This window comes from Cryphonectria parasitica (assembly GCF_011745365.1).
Source record: "Cryphonectria parasitica EP155 unplaced genomic scaffold M406scaffold_10, whole genome shotgun sequence".
NCBI classification, from domain to species: domain Eukaryota; kingdom Fungi; phylum Ascomycota; class Sordariomycetes; order Diaporthales; family Cryphonectriaceae; genus Cryphonectria; species Cryphonectria parasitica.
In genome coordinates this window covers 473,784-492,165 of record NW_024468918.1, presented here as the reverse complement: position 1 = coordinate 492,165, position 18,382 = coordinate 473,784, and the positions used below count along the sequence as shown (strand labels likewise).

Here is an 18,382-nt window from a genome sequence, read left to right as displayed (position 1 = left end):
TATCGTCGTGTTATTGTGATAATCTTTAACTCGCGTTGTCTCGTCATTCTACAACTCACCTATCTTCGCCAATTTCATCAGCAGCAGCAGCACCATCAATAGCAGCGACCATGGCTTTCGTATTGTGCCTTTCCTCATCCTCCGACCGCGAACAGCTTTAGGACGGCGAGCCCTCCACATCCGTCTTGACGAAAACCTCAGACACTACTGAGAGCGACCGACAGGTAAAGACGGGAAAGACAAAGGATGAGAAGAAGGCAGAGAGGAAGACGAGGAAGCCGGCAGTCCTCATAGCCCGCGAAGTGAGCCTGGCCGCCAGCCCTGATTTCCCTTCCTCTCTTTCCTCTCAAGCTGTGTCCTGACTAGCCCGCGTAGGAGCAGGCCAGCAAACAGGGCGTTTGTTCTCATCTGAACCCACTTTCATCCTCGACCACCTCGTTCCCGAGCGACCAGCCGGCAGAAGAGCCCTTGGCAGAGCAGCCACAACGAACAAAATGGGAAGGAGGACGCCAGGATCGGCCTCCCGAGCCGAGACGCTGGAAGATGAGCTTCAAGGGGCCGCGCAAGACGAGGGCGCAGGGTTCAAAGGAGGTGATGAGCAAGGGATGCTCGAAGACGGGCACGCGTAGACAGTATCGGTAAATGTTTCGTGCGAGGTAGGCAAGCGTGCTGATAGTACATACAGCACGATAATATCGATGATAGCGCGATAGCTTAGCGAAGAAATAAAAATGGCCTTTTGAATTGAGTTTTTACGACCACTTATGTCTGACGTGGGCAAGTTCGTCCCCAGACGATAGTTTGGTGATTCATCTCGGCTCAATCAGATAGTTCTTCACGATACATGCAGCAAGGAGTACTTCATGTCATGAGCGACTCTTCTTTTTCTTGGGATGTTCTACCTCATGCAGGACCCTCAGTTTCCCTGATTTTGAGCGACTGTTTCTCATCCGAAATCCGAGGAGCCAGCTTGGGCAACCAATAGAAGAAGGCGGCGTTGTGAAAGAGTATCGTGAGGACTCGGAGAATGGAGGTTTGGCCGAGCAACAAGAATTTAATCAGGTTGAGAAGCTCGATCGAGGTGGTGTTGTGCTTTAGACTGCCATAGCACCACAGTACGTACTATGTATGTACCTGTGCCAAAGTGCGCTGATCCCTGCAACTGTCTATGCCCACACACACCCACACCCCCGCAGTAACTACCCTCACACCCTACTGATCGTTCGCGCCGCCCCTCGAAAATAGAACCCTGGGCGTCGCGTTTCCAGGCCAATCCAAAACCACCAACTGCGAGACCAGCTTCCCTCTCGGCGACTCGTCCACTCGACCTCGACCTCCACGCGTCGTGACGACTTCCAGATATCCAAGATGGGGAAGCTCGTCCGGCTCGAGCTTTTCAGTACGTCCTATTACGCGTCTCAGGCGCTGGGTGGAAAGAGAACGAACGAAATGGGTCGGATGCTGACGCGATTGCGCTCGCAGATTTCAAGTCCTATAAGGGCCATCACACCTTGCTTTTTGGAGATTCATACTTCACCTCGATCATCGGGCCCAATGGATCAGGCAAATCAAATTCGTAAGTTCCCTCCCCCTCCCTACAGCACTCCTGCCTCTCGCCCATGCGACTTGATGGCGCCTACTGACCCGCGACACCTTCCACCCGCAGTATGGACGCGATCTCCTTCGTCCTGGGGATCAAGTCTGCACAGTTGCGCTCCTCGCACCTCAAGGAGCTCGTCTACCGCGGGCGCGTGATGAAGACGAGCAGGATCAACGATGATGGGTCCGTCGCCGACCCTGCTACAACCAACGGTCACACCAACGGCCACACGAATGGCACCGACGACGATTTGACGTCCGGAGGCCGCGGCTTGCGCAACGACCCCAAGACCGCGTGGGTCATGGCCGTCTACGAGGACGACGCGGGCGACGAGCAGAAGTGGAAGCGCACCATCACCGCGCAGGGAAGCAGTCTGTACCACATCAACGACCGTCCCGTCAGCGCGCAGCAGTACAACGAGGCACTCGAGGCCGAGAACATTTTGATCAAGGCGAGGAACTTCCTGGTGTTTCAGGGGGATGTCGAGGCCATCGCCTCCCAGTCACCCCAGGACCTCACCAGGCTGGTCGAGCAGATCTCGGGGTCCCTCGAGTACAAGGCCGAGTATGACAAGCTGCAGGCCGAGGCGGAGCAGGCTGCGGAGAATCAAAATTTCCAGCTCCACCGGCGCCGCGGCATCAACTCGGAGATCAAGCAATATCAAGAACAGAAGAAGGAGGCCGAGAACTTTCAGAAGAAGACGGAGGAGCGCGATGAGGCTATCGTTACGCACATCCTCTGGAAGCTGTACAACTTCCAGAAGGTCATGGACGAGTCCAGCGCGAAGATCCAGGAGCACCAGCAGAACCTGGTCGAATTTCGCAGGAACGTCGAGTCCTTCGAGAAGAAGCTCGAGGCAGCCCGCAGGGAGCAGGCCACTGTGGGCAAGGAGGTCAGCAGGATCGAGAAGACCATCCGGGTCAAGGAGCGTGACATCGAGGAAAAGGAGAACAGCCTGGTGCCCCTCAACGAGAAGGTGGCACAGAGCGCGCAGAACATCGACAGGCTGCGGAAGCGGGCTGAGAACGTGACCAAGGAGCGCGACGAGCAGGTCAAGGCCATCCAGAAGGCCAAGAAAGATCTCGCGACTGTGGAAAAAGCACAGCAGGAATTTGAGAAGCAATGGCAGGAGACCATCAAGAAGCAGGGCAAGCAGTTGACCGATGCAGACCGCAGAGAGTACAACAAGCTCAAGGCACAAGTCATGGCAAAGTCGTCTGCGGACCAGGCACGCCTTGACAGCCTGGTGCGGCAATTGAAGGGTGACGAGGTGACTGTCAACAGTCTCAGGGGCAAGGTTGACACCTTCCAGGCCTCGGTTGATAAGCTTGATGGCGAGCTCCAGTCTATTCGTGAACGGAAAGAGGCAACGCAAGAACTTGCGCGCCAGATCGCCACCGAACTTGACGACAGCAAGAAGGAGTACAACCAGTTGAACTCTGAGGTCATCCGGATTAACAACTCCAAGACGGAGATCGAGGAGAAGGTGCGCGACATCGGCAGAAAGATCCAGGAGGCAGAGGCCGGCCAAGAGGAGAGCAGGAAGGAGAAGAGGATCAAGGAGATGGTCCAGACCCTCAAACGAATGAACCCGGCAGTGCGTGGTCGGATCGGCGACCTCTGCAAACCCAAGCAGAAGAAGTTCGACGAGGCTGTTATCACCGCGCTTGGTCGTGATTTCGACTCCGTGGTGGTCGATACCGAGAAGGCCGGCCTGGACTGTGTCGCATACCTCAAGTCGCAACAATTCCCGCCCATGACCTTCATCCCACTGGACAATATCAAAACTACCGTCCCGAATTCTGCCGTCAAGGGCATACCTGGAGCGCGTCTGACAATTGAAACTATCGATTTCGACTCGTCGCTAGAACGCGCCATGACATATGCCTGTGGCAGTTCCATCGTCTGCGACTCGCTCGAGATTGCCAAAGATGTCTGCTATAGACGACGAATTCCCGTCAAGGCTGTGACAATCGAGGGTTATGTCATCCACAAGGCTGGTCTGATGACTGGTGGCCGTCTGCCTGAGCGCAAGGGCGGCAAGCGGCAGTTCCAAGACCACGACGTCCAGAACCTGAAGAAGCAGCTCGAGAAGCTTCTGGCCACCCTCTCCCAGCTGCCAAGGACAGACAGGACAAGACTCGAAACCCTGAAGCAGAGCATCTCGACCCTTCAGCAGCGGCAGAGGCTGGCTCAGGGCGAGCTGCAGGCATTCGAGAAGAACGAGGCTAGCAAGAAGAAGGAGCTCCAGCACGAGCAGAGGCAGCTCAACGAGTGGGAGCCCAAGTACGACGAGAAGAACGAGGAGCTGGAGGCTACCCGCAAGTCCGTCGCTAATTTCGAGAGGGCGATTGCGGCTGTCCAGGATAAGATCTTCGCCGAGTTCTGCAAACGACTCGGATACGCTGATATTCGCGCATACGAGGCACTGCAGGGCAGCTTGGAGCAGGAGGCGTCCAGGAAGCGCAACGAATTCGAGGTGCAGAAGCAGAGGCTCAAGAGCATATTAACGCTCGAGGACTCACGGCACGCAGAGACGAAACGACGTCTCGAACTGATCAAGTCGCAGCTGGAGCATCTAGAGGATGACATCGAAAGCTACGAGAAAGACAAGACCAGTGTCGAGGTAGCCCTGGGCACGGACAAGGATCAGCTCGAGGCTCTCAAGGAGAGCCTTGAGGAGGTGAAAGAGCAGCTGAACACCAAGGCCGAGAAGGTGTCGGAGGCCAAGCAAGAGGTGCATAGGCGGAGCAAGGACATCGAGGCCAGATTGAAAGCGATCAGCGGCCTGGAGGCCGAGATCCAGAAGAAGAGCGCGAGCAAGTTCGCCCTGCTCCGACGGTGCAAGCTCGAGCAGATACAAGTACCTCTTACAGAGGGCTCACTCGAGGACTTGCCTAACCAAGACAATCTATTACACCAGGATCCAGACGCGATGGATGTGGACGAGGGTGGCGAAGATGATGCCATGGAAGCGGCCATGGAGGACTACGGTATCGAGATCGACTTCGATCGCCTGGACGACGAGCTGAAGGATGTAGGTGCAAGGGCTCACCCCACTGGATGACCAGAGGCTAACAAACAAATCGCAGTCTGAGGAAGACGTCGAGGATAAGCTCCAAAAACGGATCAGTCTCCTAACGGAAGAACTCGACGACCTCAATCCCAACATGCGCGCCATCGAGCGCCTAGAGAGCGTCGAAAACCGCCTCAAGGCGACGGAACAAGACTTTGAGGACTCCCGGCACGCCCTGCGGGAAGCCCGCGACGCCTTTAACGCCGTCAAGGCCACGCGGTTCGAGCTCTTCAACAAGGCCTTCGAGCATATCAAGGAGCAGATCGTCGCGGTGTACAAAGACCTCACCCGCTCGGAGGCGTTCCCTATCGGTGGGCACGCCTATCTTGATATCGAGGACGACACAGACACCCCTTACCTGTCCGGTATCAAGTACCACGCGATGCCCCCGCTGAAACGGTTCCGAGATATGGAGCACCTTTCTGGTGGCGAAAAGACGATCGCGGCGCTCGCGCTGCTGTTCGCCATTCACAGCTACCAGCCCAGTCCATTCTTCGTGCTGGACGAGGTGGATGCCGCGCTGGACAACGCGAACGTCGAGAAGATCAAGAAGTACATCCGCGAGCATGCAGGTCCTGGCATGCAGTTCATCGTCATCTCGCTCAAGACGGGATTGTTCCAGGACAGCGAGAGCTTGATCGGCGTTTACAGAGACCAGGAGGTCAATAGCTCAAAGACGTTGACGTTGGATGTAAGCCACTCCTCTCATCATGTCCCCTCCCTCCCTTTCCTTTTTCCTCTATGACATTACTTTTCCCCGCTCCTCCCTCTCCGGAACCAGGCATGACTGACTGTATGCTCCAGCTCCGGAAGTATGCATAGACGATCAATTTGTCAAGGCCATACATTACGACAAGGGCCATGTGTATTGGGGATGAGGAAATATGGTATCTTGGGAATCCTTTGCTCTTTGAGGACAGGTCGGTGTCTACGGTTTGTTTTACCCAGTACGGTCTTGGTACTTGCGACTCGATGACGCGGATACAAATCCAGTCTTTCAGCCATCGTGTAGATAGGCAGACGCCGCCACCTGCGTTGGCACGTGAAAAATGTAATGATGCTACTCAATTACTGGACTGAAGTATTACTTCATGAATTTACACTCGACAAATTGTGACACTTCTCGCAGGCCATAATTAGTGCACAAGCATTTTTTATGGAGAACTACACTGTCGCCAGGGAAGAGAGAGAGAGACCTTGCGTAATGTGTAGTAGAAAATGGAAGAGGGGCGCGGGTTATCAGCAGGGTTGGGGTTGTAAGCTTACTACCGGGAAAGCTAGAGCCACAGTGGCGCTAGCGCAAGTGACGAGAGAGCTCGGACGGTGAAGTTGTCCTTTCCTCCCCGAGGGGCAGTGGCCGATCGACCTTTTGATAGCTGGAAACCTGGCCACGTTTTTGTCCAATTCCCTCCTTTCATACCAACCGCCTCCTGATCTGCCCAACCTACCACTCCTCCTTCTCCCATCATTCTCTGCCAACCGCTTGGGACTGAAGGGTTCTTTTCAGAGCTACAAGAGTCTTGGAACGTCAAGTTCGGCTGATCCCTCCAGCGACGTGATCAGTGCCCAAGAGTTTGGGGCGTTCCTTGGTCGCGCGCTGAACCTAGACGACCTGCGACACCACCATGGCGGCGCCCATGGACTACGAGGCTCTCAAGGAGCAATGGAGCGATGTGGAAGAGCGCGATGGAGTTCGTCTGAGCTGGAATGTTTTTCCTAGCTCTAGGATGGTTCGTCGTGTGGTGTCCCCTTCGTGATTGTGCCTCGCGCTCGTGCCTGACCGATTCTCTCTCTGTTGTAGGAAGCCTCACGACTCGTGGTGCCTATCGGAGCTCTGTACACACCACTCAAGGAGAAGCCAGAGTCCCCTCTGCTACAGTTCGAACCAGTCACTTGCAAACAGCCATGCCGCTCAGTGCTGAACCCCTTCTGGTGAGTCGATTGCTGTCCTTTCCCCGCGGCTGAGGCTGTCTGTGCTAGTGGGCAGGAAACTGACAGCCCACCAGCCAGGTCGACGTTCGGGCGCGTCTCTGGATCTGCCCATTCTGCTTGTCCCGCAACGCCCTCCCGCCGCACTACAAGGATATTTCCGCCAACGCGATCCCTCCCGAGCTTCACCCCTCGAACACGACGATCGAGTACCGGCTTGCCAGGCCTGCGCCCAGCCCCCCAATCTTCCTATATGTCGTCGACACGTGCCAGGAGGAGGACAGCCTGGCGGCGCTCAAGGAGTCTCTTATCATGAGCTTGAGCCTGCTGCCTGAGAACGCCCTGGTCGGCCTGATCACCTACGGTACCATGGCGCAGGTTCATGAGATTGGCTACACCGAGTGTGCCAAGTCCTATGTCTTCCGCGGGAGCAAGGAGTACTCCGCGAAGCAGGTCCAGGAGATGCTGGGTCTGTCCCAGCCCGCCCTTCGACCCGGCGTGCAGCCTCAGCCCGGCAGACCTATGCCTATGGGTCCTGCCGCTCGGTTCTTGCTGCCCGTCTCCCAGTGCGAGTTCAACCTCACCAAGGCCCTGGAGCAGCTGCAGAAGGACCCTTGGCCCGTTGCCAATGACCGCAGGAACCTCCGCTGCACAGGTGTGGCGCTCAGCGTCGCTGTTGGGTTGCTGGAGACCTCGTTCCAGAATGCTGGCGGGCGCATCATGCTGTTCGCTGGTGGCCCAGCCACGGAGGGGCCTGGCATGGTCGTCGGCGCTGAGCTGAGAGAGCCGATGCGGTCTCACCACGATATCGACCGGGACAACATTAAGTACTATAAGAAAGCGCTCAAGTTCTACGACAACCTGGCCAAGAGGACCGCGCACAACGGTCATATCATCGACATCTTTGCCGGTTGCCTGGACCAGGTCGGTCTATTGGAGATGAAGGGACTGTCCAACTCGACCGGCGGACACATCATCCAGACGGACAGCTTCACATCGTCCATGTTCAAGCAGTCGTTTGTGCGGATGTTTGACAAGGATGAGGATGACAACCTCACCATGGGCTTCAACGCTGTTCTGGAGGTTCTGACCACCAAGGAGCTCAAAGTCACCGGCCTCATCGGCCACGCCGTCTCCCTCAACAAGAAGTCGACGTCTGTGGGCGAGACAGAGTGCGGCATCGGCAATACCTGCTCCTGGAAGATGTGCGGCATCGACCCCACTGCCAGCTACGGTGTATACTTCGAGATCGCTGGCCAGGGCGGTCCCGCGCAAGTCCAGCAGCCCAACCGGGGCATGATGCAGTTCTTGACGTACTACCAGCACTCTTCTGGTCAGTTCCATCTCCGTGTGACCACCGTCGCGCGGAACATGAGCGGGCCAGCTGGCGACCCGGCGATTGCACAGTCCTTCGACCAGGAGGCTGCTGCTGTCCTGATGTCCAGGATTGCCGTCTTCAAGGCTGAGGTGGACGACGGCCCAGACGTCCTGCGCTGGGTCGATCGCATGCTTATCAGGCTCTGCTCGAGATTTGCCGACTACAGAAAAGACGACCCATCGTCCTTCCGCTTGGAAAAGAACTTCACTCTCTATCCACAGTTCATGTTCCATCTTCGGAGGAGTCAGTTCTTGCAGGTCTTCAACAACTCTCCCGATGAGACGGCTTTCTACCGCCATGTGTTGAACCATGAGGATGTAAGCAACTCGCTCATCATGATACAGCCCACCCTCGACTCGTACACGTTCGACCAGGACGAAGGCTCGCCCGTGTTGCTTGACTCCACTTCTATACAACCGCAGCACATCCTGCTGCTCGACACGTTCTTCCACATCCTCATCTTCCACGGTGAGACCATTGCAGAATGGAGGAAGGCAGGGTATCAGGAACAAGAAGGGTATGAGAACTTCGCGGCACTATTGGAGAAGCCCAAGGAAGATGCAAGGGTAAGTTTGATATCAATTCAGTTCCACGAGGTTGCTTGTGGGTAAACCATGCTGACACTGGGGACAGGATCTCATTACCGACCGCTTCCCTCTCCCTCGGTTCATTGTGTGCGACGCAGGTGGTTCTCAGGCTCGTTTCCTTTTGTCGAAATTGAACCCTTCTACCACGCACACAACAGGAGCATACGGAGCACCCGCCCAGAGCGCGCAGACCATCTTCACAGACGACGTGTCTCTGCAGACATTTATGGATCACCTGATGAAGTAAGTCATTCTGAGACCAGCCTCCCGACTCTCGTTCCATCCCAGACAACTGTTCTAACAATATTCCTCCTCCAGGCTTGCCGTCAGTGGGACAAATTAGCATATGTGCCGGGGTTACTTGGTGTGTGACTGCAAGAGAGACTGGGCGTGGGTTGGTGTTTTGGAGGAGGAGCCTTGATTGTAATATGAATCGAAAAAGTCTTGGTCAAAATGAGCGTCCCTCCTGCTTTGTGGCTCGAAGTGACATGTTCCCCTGCTATGGTTATGGTGTATGGTCACGGTAGAGGTTAAAAGGTCCGAGGAAGAGCGGATGATTCCTTCTTTTCTTAAATGCTCATGAATTCTATCAACTTTGTTGTCCTATAGTCTTGGAGCGATAGAATATTAAACGGACGTTCCAGCGATTTTCTATACACTGTCGAATTATTTCCTGCTCAAGTTCTCTCCCCCATCTTTATCTAGCTTTTTGTGCCGAAGAAAAAGTCCAACAGATACCGCGCTCCGTCAAGTGGCAGTACCCAAGTCTAATTTTCAATCGACTGATTCCATGGTTCTTGAACGTCTCTGTCGTCTAAGTACAGATGAACAATTCAAGTCAGCAAGGTTTGGAGGTGATTTACAACATAGTGACAGCAGGCCTGAGCATTTTTGCACCAGAGCGCATCGGGCCTAGTGAGATATGCCGAGCACCGTGCAGCCACTCAGCATTTCCTGTCAGTAGCAAAAGCGGGCCCACACGTGATCGCTGCTGCCGCACACGAAAATTGGGTAGGCCGGCAACCCCAAGGTCGTGGTCTGTCAGTGTCCAAGGGAAATTTCCACTTCGAGCCCCGGACTTGTGAACGACTTCCAACTCCCACCACCCACCACAAGTCAATCCCTTCGCCAAATCAGTCACCATGCGTGAGTACTACCATCGCCGACGAGATCTTCCAGAGGAGAATCAATCAAGATCTTCATGCTGACGATTTGTCTCGACAATCAGCTCCCAAGTTCGACCCCAATGAGGTGAAGGTCATGTACGCAAAACCGCTTCCTTTTTCCCTCCCTGCCCCGCCTCGACGACGACACGCCGCGCGATCGATCGATAGGAGACGAGAGAAGGGCTGAGAACACGGACGACGAGATGATGATGCTGACTTTGCTGGAACTATAGCTACCTCCGCGCCACCGGAGGTGAGGTCGGTGCCTCCTCTGCGCTTGCGCCCAAGATTGGTCCTCTGGGTCTCTCCCCCAAGAAAGTTGGTGAAGATATCGCCAAGGCGACTGGTGACTGGGTACGAACTACTTGCCCTTCCCCCTTTCCACCTCTTGTCCTGTCCCGAAGATCCGATGTCGACCTTTGCGACACTACTGGAAGAAACACTGGGACTTACACATAAAACTTTTGCACACGATACAGAAGGGTCTCCGCGTCACCGTCCAGCTCACCATCCAGAACCGTCAAGCCGCCGTGTCCGTCGTTCCTAGCGCATCCTCGCTCGTGATCCGCGCCCTCAAGGAGCCTCCCCGCGACCGCAAGAAGGAGAAGAACATCAAGCACAACAAGTCTGTTGCTCTGGACGAGATCATCGAGATCGCTCGGACGATGAAGTACAAGTCCTTCTCCAAGACTCTCGAGGGTACCGTCAAGGAGGTTTTGGGCACGGCCTTCAGCGTCGGCTGCCAGGTTGACGGAAAGAGCCCCAAGGCGATCCAGGACGCGATCGCGGCGGGCGAGATTGACAGTAAGTCGGCCTGACAAGATAGAGACCCTGTCTCTACTCCCAGTCTTGCAGCCCACCGTGGAGTAGCGGGGCAAGGCGTGGGGCACTACCACGTTCAAATGAAAAGGGGAGAAGAAAGATGATGCTGACAATGGTTTCCCTTACAGTTCCTGAAGAGTAAACAAAATTTCGACCTCATGAGGCAAGGTGGTTTGGGATTCTCAGGCATGTCAAATGGAGTTCAGGGCTTGCTCTTTAAGCTAGGCGTGGCCATACAAAAAGCACTATGGCTGGCAATGATACACCGCAACAACCAAAAAACGTTGAACAAGCAAGCCTGCCGAGCTCTTTCTTTTCCACCTCTTCCCGGTCTGTGAGAAGGTCTTCAGTGCCTCTGCCTTGTTCCCCCTAATTGCCTCTCCCTCCCCAAAAACCCCAATTGCATAATTCCAAGCAGACGAGAACGAAACGAAACGATACCTATGCGAAATCAAATGATGCAAACCCTGGCCAACACTCTGAAATACCACCACGCTCTCCCATGGTATATTTCAATTTTAGTGTACAGGAAGATTGAACTTTCGTGACAGACCCATTACTCACCGCGGCTTTCTTTGGTCCTTCGGGGCGTTGTGGAGGTTGAGGTCCATTTTCGAGGTCGACATCCGTTTCCAGCCCAAACGTATCATGATTTGTTTGACCGATTGGCGGGGTTGGCTGGCTGGTTGCTGTGTGCGTACATACGTGTGTGCGTGCGTGCGTGCGTGTGCGTGTGTGTGTGCCGATCCCTGCGTTGGTGATGCTCTCAATGGATGTCTTGATGTTAGCTGATGATGGCCATGATGTAGTCGTGTTCTTCGGGTCAGAATTGAATTTCGTTCTTCTCTAAATGCAGGCCTGCACAAAGCGCATGGCCACTTGAGGGAAATCTTGTGTGCGATCCATGTCCGAGAATGTTTTCGAGGTCCTTGAAAGCTACGGCTGGTATGAATGAGGACGTCATAGGTCGTTGTGAGTGTGTGAGAGAGCGCAGATGCTTTGTCTATGTGTCTGTCTGTATGTCGGGAAGGAAGGCAACTGCAGATACTGTTCTTGGTTTGCCAAGGCTATGCATACGTGCCATGTTCTTACCGTCTTGTTCACACAACCTATACGTCTACACTTTTACTCACTAACCAACTGGGTTCGGACGGAAAGTCCTTCCAATATCAGCGGTACGCGTCCTACTCATGTCGTACCTAGGGGCCCTTCTGGAATATTCGCCTTCAACTGAGGGGAAAGGTAGGGGAAAAGGGGGCGAGACCAAATCCTCTCGACGCACGAATGGTTAGTTAGTGTGTTGGGCGGTCGGGCATATCTAGGTAAGCGGTCAGCTCTCCTCGGGTCCTGTTCGTGCCGTGGAGGAGAGCATGGTTTGCATCCCAGAAGCTTCTTCTCTTCCCTGGGCAGATCTTCTGCTGCCTGGATCGCAGCCTTGCAAGTAGGGTTTCGAGGCCCGCCAGGGTGATCTCGGTTGGGCAACTCATCCCTTCCCCCCCCCCCCCCTTCTCAGAGGTACCAGTTCTCTCGATTTGTCATTCGCTGAATTTAGAAAAATGTTGAGAGAGGTCAATAACAAAACAATACAGAGAAAAGAAAAGCGTGTTCTTGTCACCTGAAAAAAAGATGACCCGATTTCGGTCTCATTCTGTCTCTTACAGGCTTGCGAGCTGGCTGACCGGTGCGTCGTACGTACCTCCCGTTTGAAAGCGAGGCGTCAGCCACACCTTACGACACCACACCACACCGGACTTTGATCTCCGCCTTGCCTCGTGGACAGGGGGGACGATCAGCTTATTGAAACATTCCTTTTTTCTTGTGGTGGTATTATGTAGCAGGTCAACTTGGTAATCGAGACACAGACATTCCCTACCTCCCCCTCTCCTCCTCTCCTTTCTCAAGATACAGGAAAAGGTGCAGAATTAAGGTTCGGGAGGACTGACCGGCGCCAAGTGGCCCATGTACTACAGTAGCTCTGCAAGGAGGGATGAAATGGACAGGGCAGGGGAACAGGGTTTCGGGGAATGGATGGATAAGTCTTCCTCCGAGCCTGAGCGGTACAGGCGGTATCAAGTTGAACTTCTGATGTAGCATTCTGCATTTCCTCTGTTTGCTCTTCTCCTTTTTTTTCCCCTCCTTCTTTCTGTTCCTTCTCTTCCCTCGTGGAGGTACCTGGTATATGTGATGGTGAGACGCAATGTAGACAAGCTCGGCACTCATGGGGGGGGGATCCCAACTCCGGACTTGCAGATGCTTATATTGGTAATCACTGGTCGATCGACGATCGCAGAAAGAGGAGAGAGAAGTCTAGAAGTGTTTCTCCAGAAAGAGTATGTCAGTCCCGTCTGTCTGGTTTCTTATTGTTTCTTTTAAAAATTCTCCGTTGAACGAATAGATTAGAAACCAACAACCGTCCGGGTTCCTCGGCGAGGCGCAGTAAGTAAGAAACCGCCACAGCTTGCTTGCATCTACTCTGATACAAACCATGACGAGTCCTTCTCCCCCCTCCCCTGCCCGCTGAGAGCATTTGACGCCCTACCCGACCTGGGTGGCATACCAAGTACCCTGCAAGACTGACAAGCAAGGAGGGGGGGGGGGCGGGAAGGCCTTGCCCTTTTTCCTTTTTCTTCTTTGGGGCGCTTGTTTGTACACATGATAATGGTGTTGAAACAAGCATCAGCAGCCAGTGCATACAAAGATCGCCGAGGCTCTCTGTTGTCAGTAGGCTGTCGATCACCCGCCGGGTCTTGAGAGAGATGTCGTGGCCTATGTGGTTACATTACAAGGTTCCCGCCGGGCTTCGTCGGCACACGGCAGCGAATACTTGCTTTTCCCCCCCATTCTTTCTTTTCTTTTCTGTTTAATCTCTTTTTGCCGCCAATGAGAGTAAGAAGGAGAATGACAGAGAGAGAGGGAGAGGAGAGAGGAGCAACACATGTCGCCCCCCCCCCCCCTCCCCATATCGTTTTTTTACATGACAGCAACGCAGAATCAAACCGGACACACCGGGTGTGACGGTGCGACAATACCACTACCACGACAGATGATCTGCTTGGTTCCAGAAATAGTAACCGAACTTTTAGCTTTCCTCTCAGCATTTTGGCCAGCAATGCACAAAAGAAGAAAAAGTACTATGATTTCGTACTGAAAAAAGGTCACCCTAGTCGCGTACTTTGTGGCCCGTGCGTCTTGAGTGCACTTGTACCTCCTCGATGGTATCTTGTCACTCAAATACTAGCGGGTCGCTGCGAAAGAAGCTCCACAGAACCTGCCTAGGATGACCAATATTACCCATCTAACCATAGTAAGAATAATTGGACATTCATTGTGTGTGATACCATGACAACTCTGCCGCCCTGGGGGGCTTGCATTTTGTTGCATGGAATCCCTGCGCGACTAGAGATGTGCCGTGATTGTGACCAAACCCGACATGATCTTCGACTGGACGGGAACGGACGGGAGCGGACGGGGCGGACGGGGGGGGGGTTTGGAGGAAAGGCTTCGTAAGGGGGGAGGGGGTCCAAGGTTTCAGGCGGCATGTATGTGTAAGAGCGGGAAACCAAAAGGAGCAAAAAGAAGAACAGGAAACAGAAGAAAAGAGGAAAAAGAAAATATATCCATGGCGCATGTGTAATGTCACGGAAAGAGACGAGACGCACTCTCACAATACGAAGGAGGGAAATGATTGGACTGGGGCCTGATGTCTCCAAGGGTTGGGCAAAAAAGCAAGGCCCGGCCCCAAGGCAGAACAGACATGTAGGCAAGCAACAAGGCAATAGTGTCTCTCTGTCTCTCTCTCATTCTCTTTTTCCTTTCTTTTCTGGGGTTGGACAGGAGACGGAAAGGGCAGAGAGACACACCATCGATTTTCATTTGCATTGAAGCCCCGCCCCGACAGCCCGACAGGCCAGCCCAGCCAAACAGCCCGACAGGCCAGGCCAGACCAGCCCCCGGCGCGTAGCGTAGCGTATTGCCAGATGTTACGACGTCACTTTTTTGATTTGGATGTGGAGGGGAGGGGGGAGGGGATGAAGGTAAAGTGATGGGCGGGGGTCCTGACCGTCATTCATGTCTGTTTCGCCCGTGGGTACGGGGAGAAAAGAAGGTAAGCTTAAAAAAGGGAGAGGAAATAAAAGGGAAAAGAACAAAAAAAACATAAAAAGATGCATCCAACGGGTTTATTCCTCTCCTTTCGGATCCCATGGGTCCAATAGACGGACTCCCGGCGGGCCAAACTTTTCACTGTGTGCATCCAAACCCCCACCCACAATCTGGTCGCAATATTGGGGCCTACAAAGGAAAGGGGGGGGGGGGAAGGGTGGTGTGTGCGTGTGTGAAGTGAAAGCGTGGGTGGGATGGAGGGTGGGATGAATGGGATAGATGGATGGATGGGGTTTGGTCAAAATCCATTCCCACGGTGCTGCGGTTGTTGAGGTGCGTGTGTGGCCTCAGGAGTGGGTGTGTTGCGTCCAGGCGGGGCGGGAATACGTTGAATAGGCTGGGGGATGGGGATTGGGGGGGGGGGGTGGTGGAACACTTGGCGATGCAATGAAACTACATACATATTCATCGTACTATCTATCTATCTATCTATGTAGGCAGAGATGTCACTTTTTGGGTGGCCTCTTTGAAAGTGGAACTGGGGGAGAGAAGAGGTATCCCGATGGCCTCATTGGTCATTTCATCAAGCGGCTACATAGTACATACCTATCAAAGTACTAATTATACTTGGGCTTTTACAAGACTGACGATGATGAAGATGACCAAGATGAAGATGGAAAAAGCAAAACAAGCATGTTCTAGCGAGAAGAGCTCCACTCCCCTCCAACCTGTCACAGCCCAGTGCTCCGATATATGTGTGATTCAGGCAAGCTTCTTTTTATGACACCCTTACATGCACCAAGGGGGGAAAGAAAGCAGGTAGTGGTGGTAGCTACCCAGCCAGACCGGCCACCTACAGCTGATCATGCAGTCCTGCCCGGTTGACCCCTCCATCTTCTCGGAGGCCAAGCCGGTTCGCTGGTTTGGGAGGGTTGCACCGTGGATGTGTCGGGGCTTGTTGGTCAGGTGAGACTTGGGGCGGGCGACCAAGATATGCGGTGAGGTTTCTACTGTGTCACCCACACAAGAGGAGAGAGAGAGAGAAAGAGAAAAGAGAAAAGAGAGAAGAAGACAGGGAGAGGGAAAAGATACGTTACGGTCGTACCGGGAAAGGGCAGCAGTGTCTGAGGCGAGAAAGGACGGGTTGGCGGCGTGTGATGGTGGGTGTAATGAATGGACGACTTGGCTTTCTGTTTTCTTCCCTCCTGTTGTACACTTTTACGCCATTGCGCATACCCCTTGATCGTCACGATAAGTAGACGAGATGGACAGTGTCGTCTGATCCTCGTTCAAAGAGAGGAGGAAGAAGAACTGGGAACGAAAAGAAAAACAGTGGACTATGATATGTATTCAACAGTGGTCCCAGGATTTTCGTCTCCTGAAGTGTGTCCACGGCCGGCCGCACCGATTACAAGGCCATGTTGATGAAATAAAAGTACAGATCGGCCATGGAGAAAGCACTGTACGAGGGCTAACTATCATGGTATTCGCACCAAAAGACAAAAAAGAAGATACATAATACCGACAACATAATAATAATCAAACAACCCCAGGTTTGATGGAAATTGAAAGTGGAGGTCGATCTTTTGCCATGAACGGTTGTGATTGTTTGGGTCAGCCCCGCTGCGTACACAGACGGGTGATCCGCAGGTTGGGGTTACGCCGCCAAGGTTTGCAAGCGGCTTTTCGAGAGCGAGAGGAATGGGGGGGGGGGGGGAGAAAAAGATAAAAGAATAAAGAAGCTATGGGCTGGATATTGTACCTGGTAGCAGCAAGCAGACAACAGAAGGGGGGGGAGAGAGAGAGACGGTGTGAAAAGCAAGAGGGAAAAGGGAAGGAGAGAGAGCAGGGGCCAGAATCCTGCCTCTCTCTTTCTCTTGCTCTTCTCTTCTGCCCTGTCTCTCTAGGTACAACTACGATCTTGTGGTCTCTTCACACTGATACGACAACTCTGTATTTCCAACATGCCTGGAGGGTGGTGTGGTGTGTTTGTGTGTGTGTGTGTGTGTGTGTCTGTCTGTCTCTCTCTCCTCCGGCGTCCGAGTGGATGCCTTGGGAAATGGCTTTATGCAGGTGGTAAGATTTAGACCCGGTATGTAAGACAAGACCAGCGTATAGGATGTCAATACTTGACTCCATGCTGGGTCTTGTCAGTTGTCAAGCCGGAAAAGGGTAGCCACACACATTTACAAGATACGCAGACGCAAGCACACACACAGCCCAGCACGAGGTACCTGAGCCTTACTGTACATGTGCGTTGGTGCTACGCAAGCGCCACTGCTGGATCCTGATGTAGGATGTGCCGCCTGTTGGATGACAGATGCAGATGCAGATGCAGAATGCAGATGATCTATACGGGAGGGAAAAGAAGAAAGCCTGCATATTCTCATTCTTCCTCCTGCAGGGTATCATAGTCAGCTGTCTTTCTGAGATTCTGAGCTGCTTTCTCAAGGACCTAAAGGCCTATCTGGACCAGCACGTCAACCCTAAATACTCGAACGAGGTTCAGAACGCAGCGTACCATAGTGTGCCATGTGTGGAGAGTAGTCCAGAGTCTAGTAAAAGTTTCCACCTGTCGCTACGGCCCCACGGCCCACACTGTCAAGACTTCTTTTTTTATTATATATATATATATATTAACGATCTTGACATGTGCCCCCCTCCCTCCCTCTCCTCCTCCTTGTCACACACTCACCCACACCTCCTCTTCTTTCCTATGGCTTCCACCCCTTCTTCCATTGTGGTAAATCTTGCTGTGGAACAGAATGAGATGGTTTCATGGCAGGTCTGTGGGCGTGAGTGTGAGAGGAAGAGAAAATGATGAGAAGAGGAAGAAAAAAGATGAGTGGGCCTGCTCTTGTTCATGATGATAATGAGGTAGTGGTGGAAGATACTAGAAAGAGAATTATACCACATATGGTGCTGACTACTGCCCAATCCACAGCATGTAATAATAATAAAAATCAATACTGTATAGTACTGTACCCTCGATCGAGGAAGGGAGAAATGGGGTGAGTGGATAGAATGGGATGGGGCCTGTTCAAGGCCAAGGGAGAATACCAGTAGAAGAGGAGGGGCGAGAGGTACTTTGGTACGTACTGTGTACCTACATACTTAGTGTGCATGTACAGCGGGAGCCTAAGAGTCACCTAGCATGGGAGGAGCACTGACTGGGCACAAGAGAGAGACCTGACCTCCAGGGATCAACCAGCAGCCCCACTCACTGTGTGTTACAGCCCACTTCAGCAGGCCCCACCTATTACAATAACATCCACAGCGCTTCCTTCCTTCTCACCTTTTCTGGGGACAGCAGCAGCGGCCAGCAGTAACTAGCTTTTGGCCTGCATGCATGAAATTGGGGGGAACTTTTAACAAGTAACAAGTAACGACTGATCTGCCATCGACATCAACATTGACAACATTCATCCATCCACACACACACACTCATTACTTACCTAAACCATCCCTCCCCCCTCTCTCTCTTGTCCACCTTCTTCCCTCTTCATCCCGTCTCTCCAAAGGGGGGGGATTTGGTAGCCTGTCAACATTACGACCAGGACATTCCAGTTGGATCAAAACCCAAACCCAAACCCCCAAGACCCATTCCCAAACTTGAAATCCTTCAAAAAAAGACCACCAAACACTGTGCCACACGCATACATCCGCCCACCCCTCCAGAGATCTTCAAAGCCCAGAGGGGGGCGGCGACCTTGGCAGGTTGGG

The 18,382-nt window shown here is 53.3% G+C and overlaps 3 protein-coding genes across 3 annotated transcripts; all 3 read left to right on the top strand.

The window, feature by feature from the left end:
* Positions 1 to 6,108: 6,108 nt before the first annotated feature.
* On the top strand, positions 6,109 to 9,026 carry M406DRAFT_296975 (uncharacterized protein). Its single transcript, XM_040919285.1, has 5 exons — positions 6,109 to 6,406; positions 6,478 to 6,608; positions 6,683 to 8,549; positions 8,617 to 8,813; positions 8,889 to 9,026. Exons 1-5 carry the CDS (start codon positions 6,302 to 6,304, stop codon positions 8,911 to 8,913), a joined length of 2,325 nt encoding a protein of 774 aa, XP_040771221.1. The 5' UTR covers positions 6,109 to 6,301; the 3' UTR covers positions 8,914 to 9,026.
* A 654-nt stretch (positions 9,027 to 9,680) lies between these two features.
* M406DRAFT_283349 (uncharacterized protein) lies at positions 9,681 to 11,038 on the top strand. Its single transcript, XM_040918510.1, has 5 exons — positions 9,681 to 9,716; positions 9,799 to 9,832; positions 9,970 to 10,090; positions 10,216 to 10,540; positions 10,687 to 11,038. The coding sequence occupies exons 1-5, from the start codon at positions 9,713 to 9,715 to the stop codon at positions 10,698 to 10,700; spliced, it is 498 nt and encodes a 165-aa protein (XP_040771220.1). The 5' UTR covers positions 9,681 to 9,712; the 3' UTR covers positions 10,701 to 11,038.
* Positions 11,039 to 16,623: 5,585 nt separating this feature from the next.
* Positions 16,624 to 17,725, top strand: M406DRAFT_334918 (uncharacterized protein; the record flags this gene model as incomplete). The annotated part of the gene is made up of 6 exons (XM_040920983.1): positions 16,624 to 16,735; positions 16,814 to 16,911; positions 16,986 to 17,184; positions 17,445 to 17,454; positions 17,637 to 17,670; positions 17,705 to 17,725. 6 exons carry the CDS (start codon positions 16,624 to 16,626, stop codon positions 17,723 to 17,725), a joined length of 474 nt encoding a protein of 157 aa, XP_040771219.1.
* Positions 17,726 to 18,382: the final 657 nt, after the last annotated feature.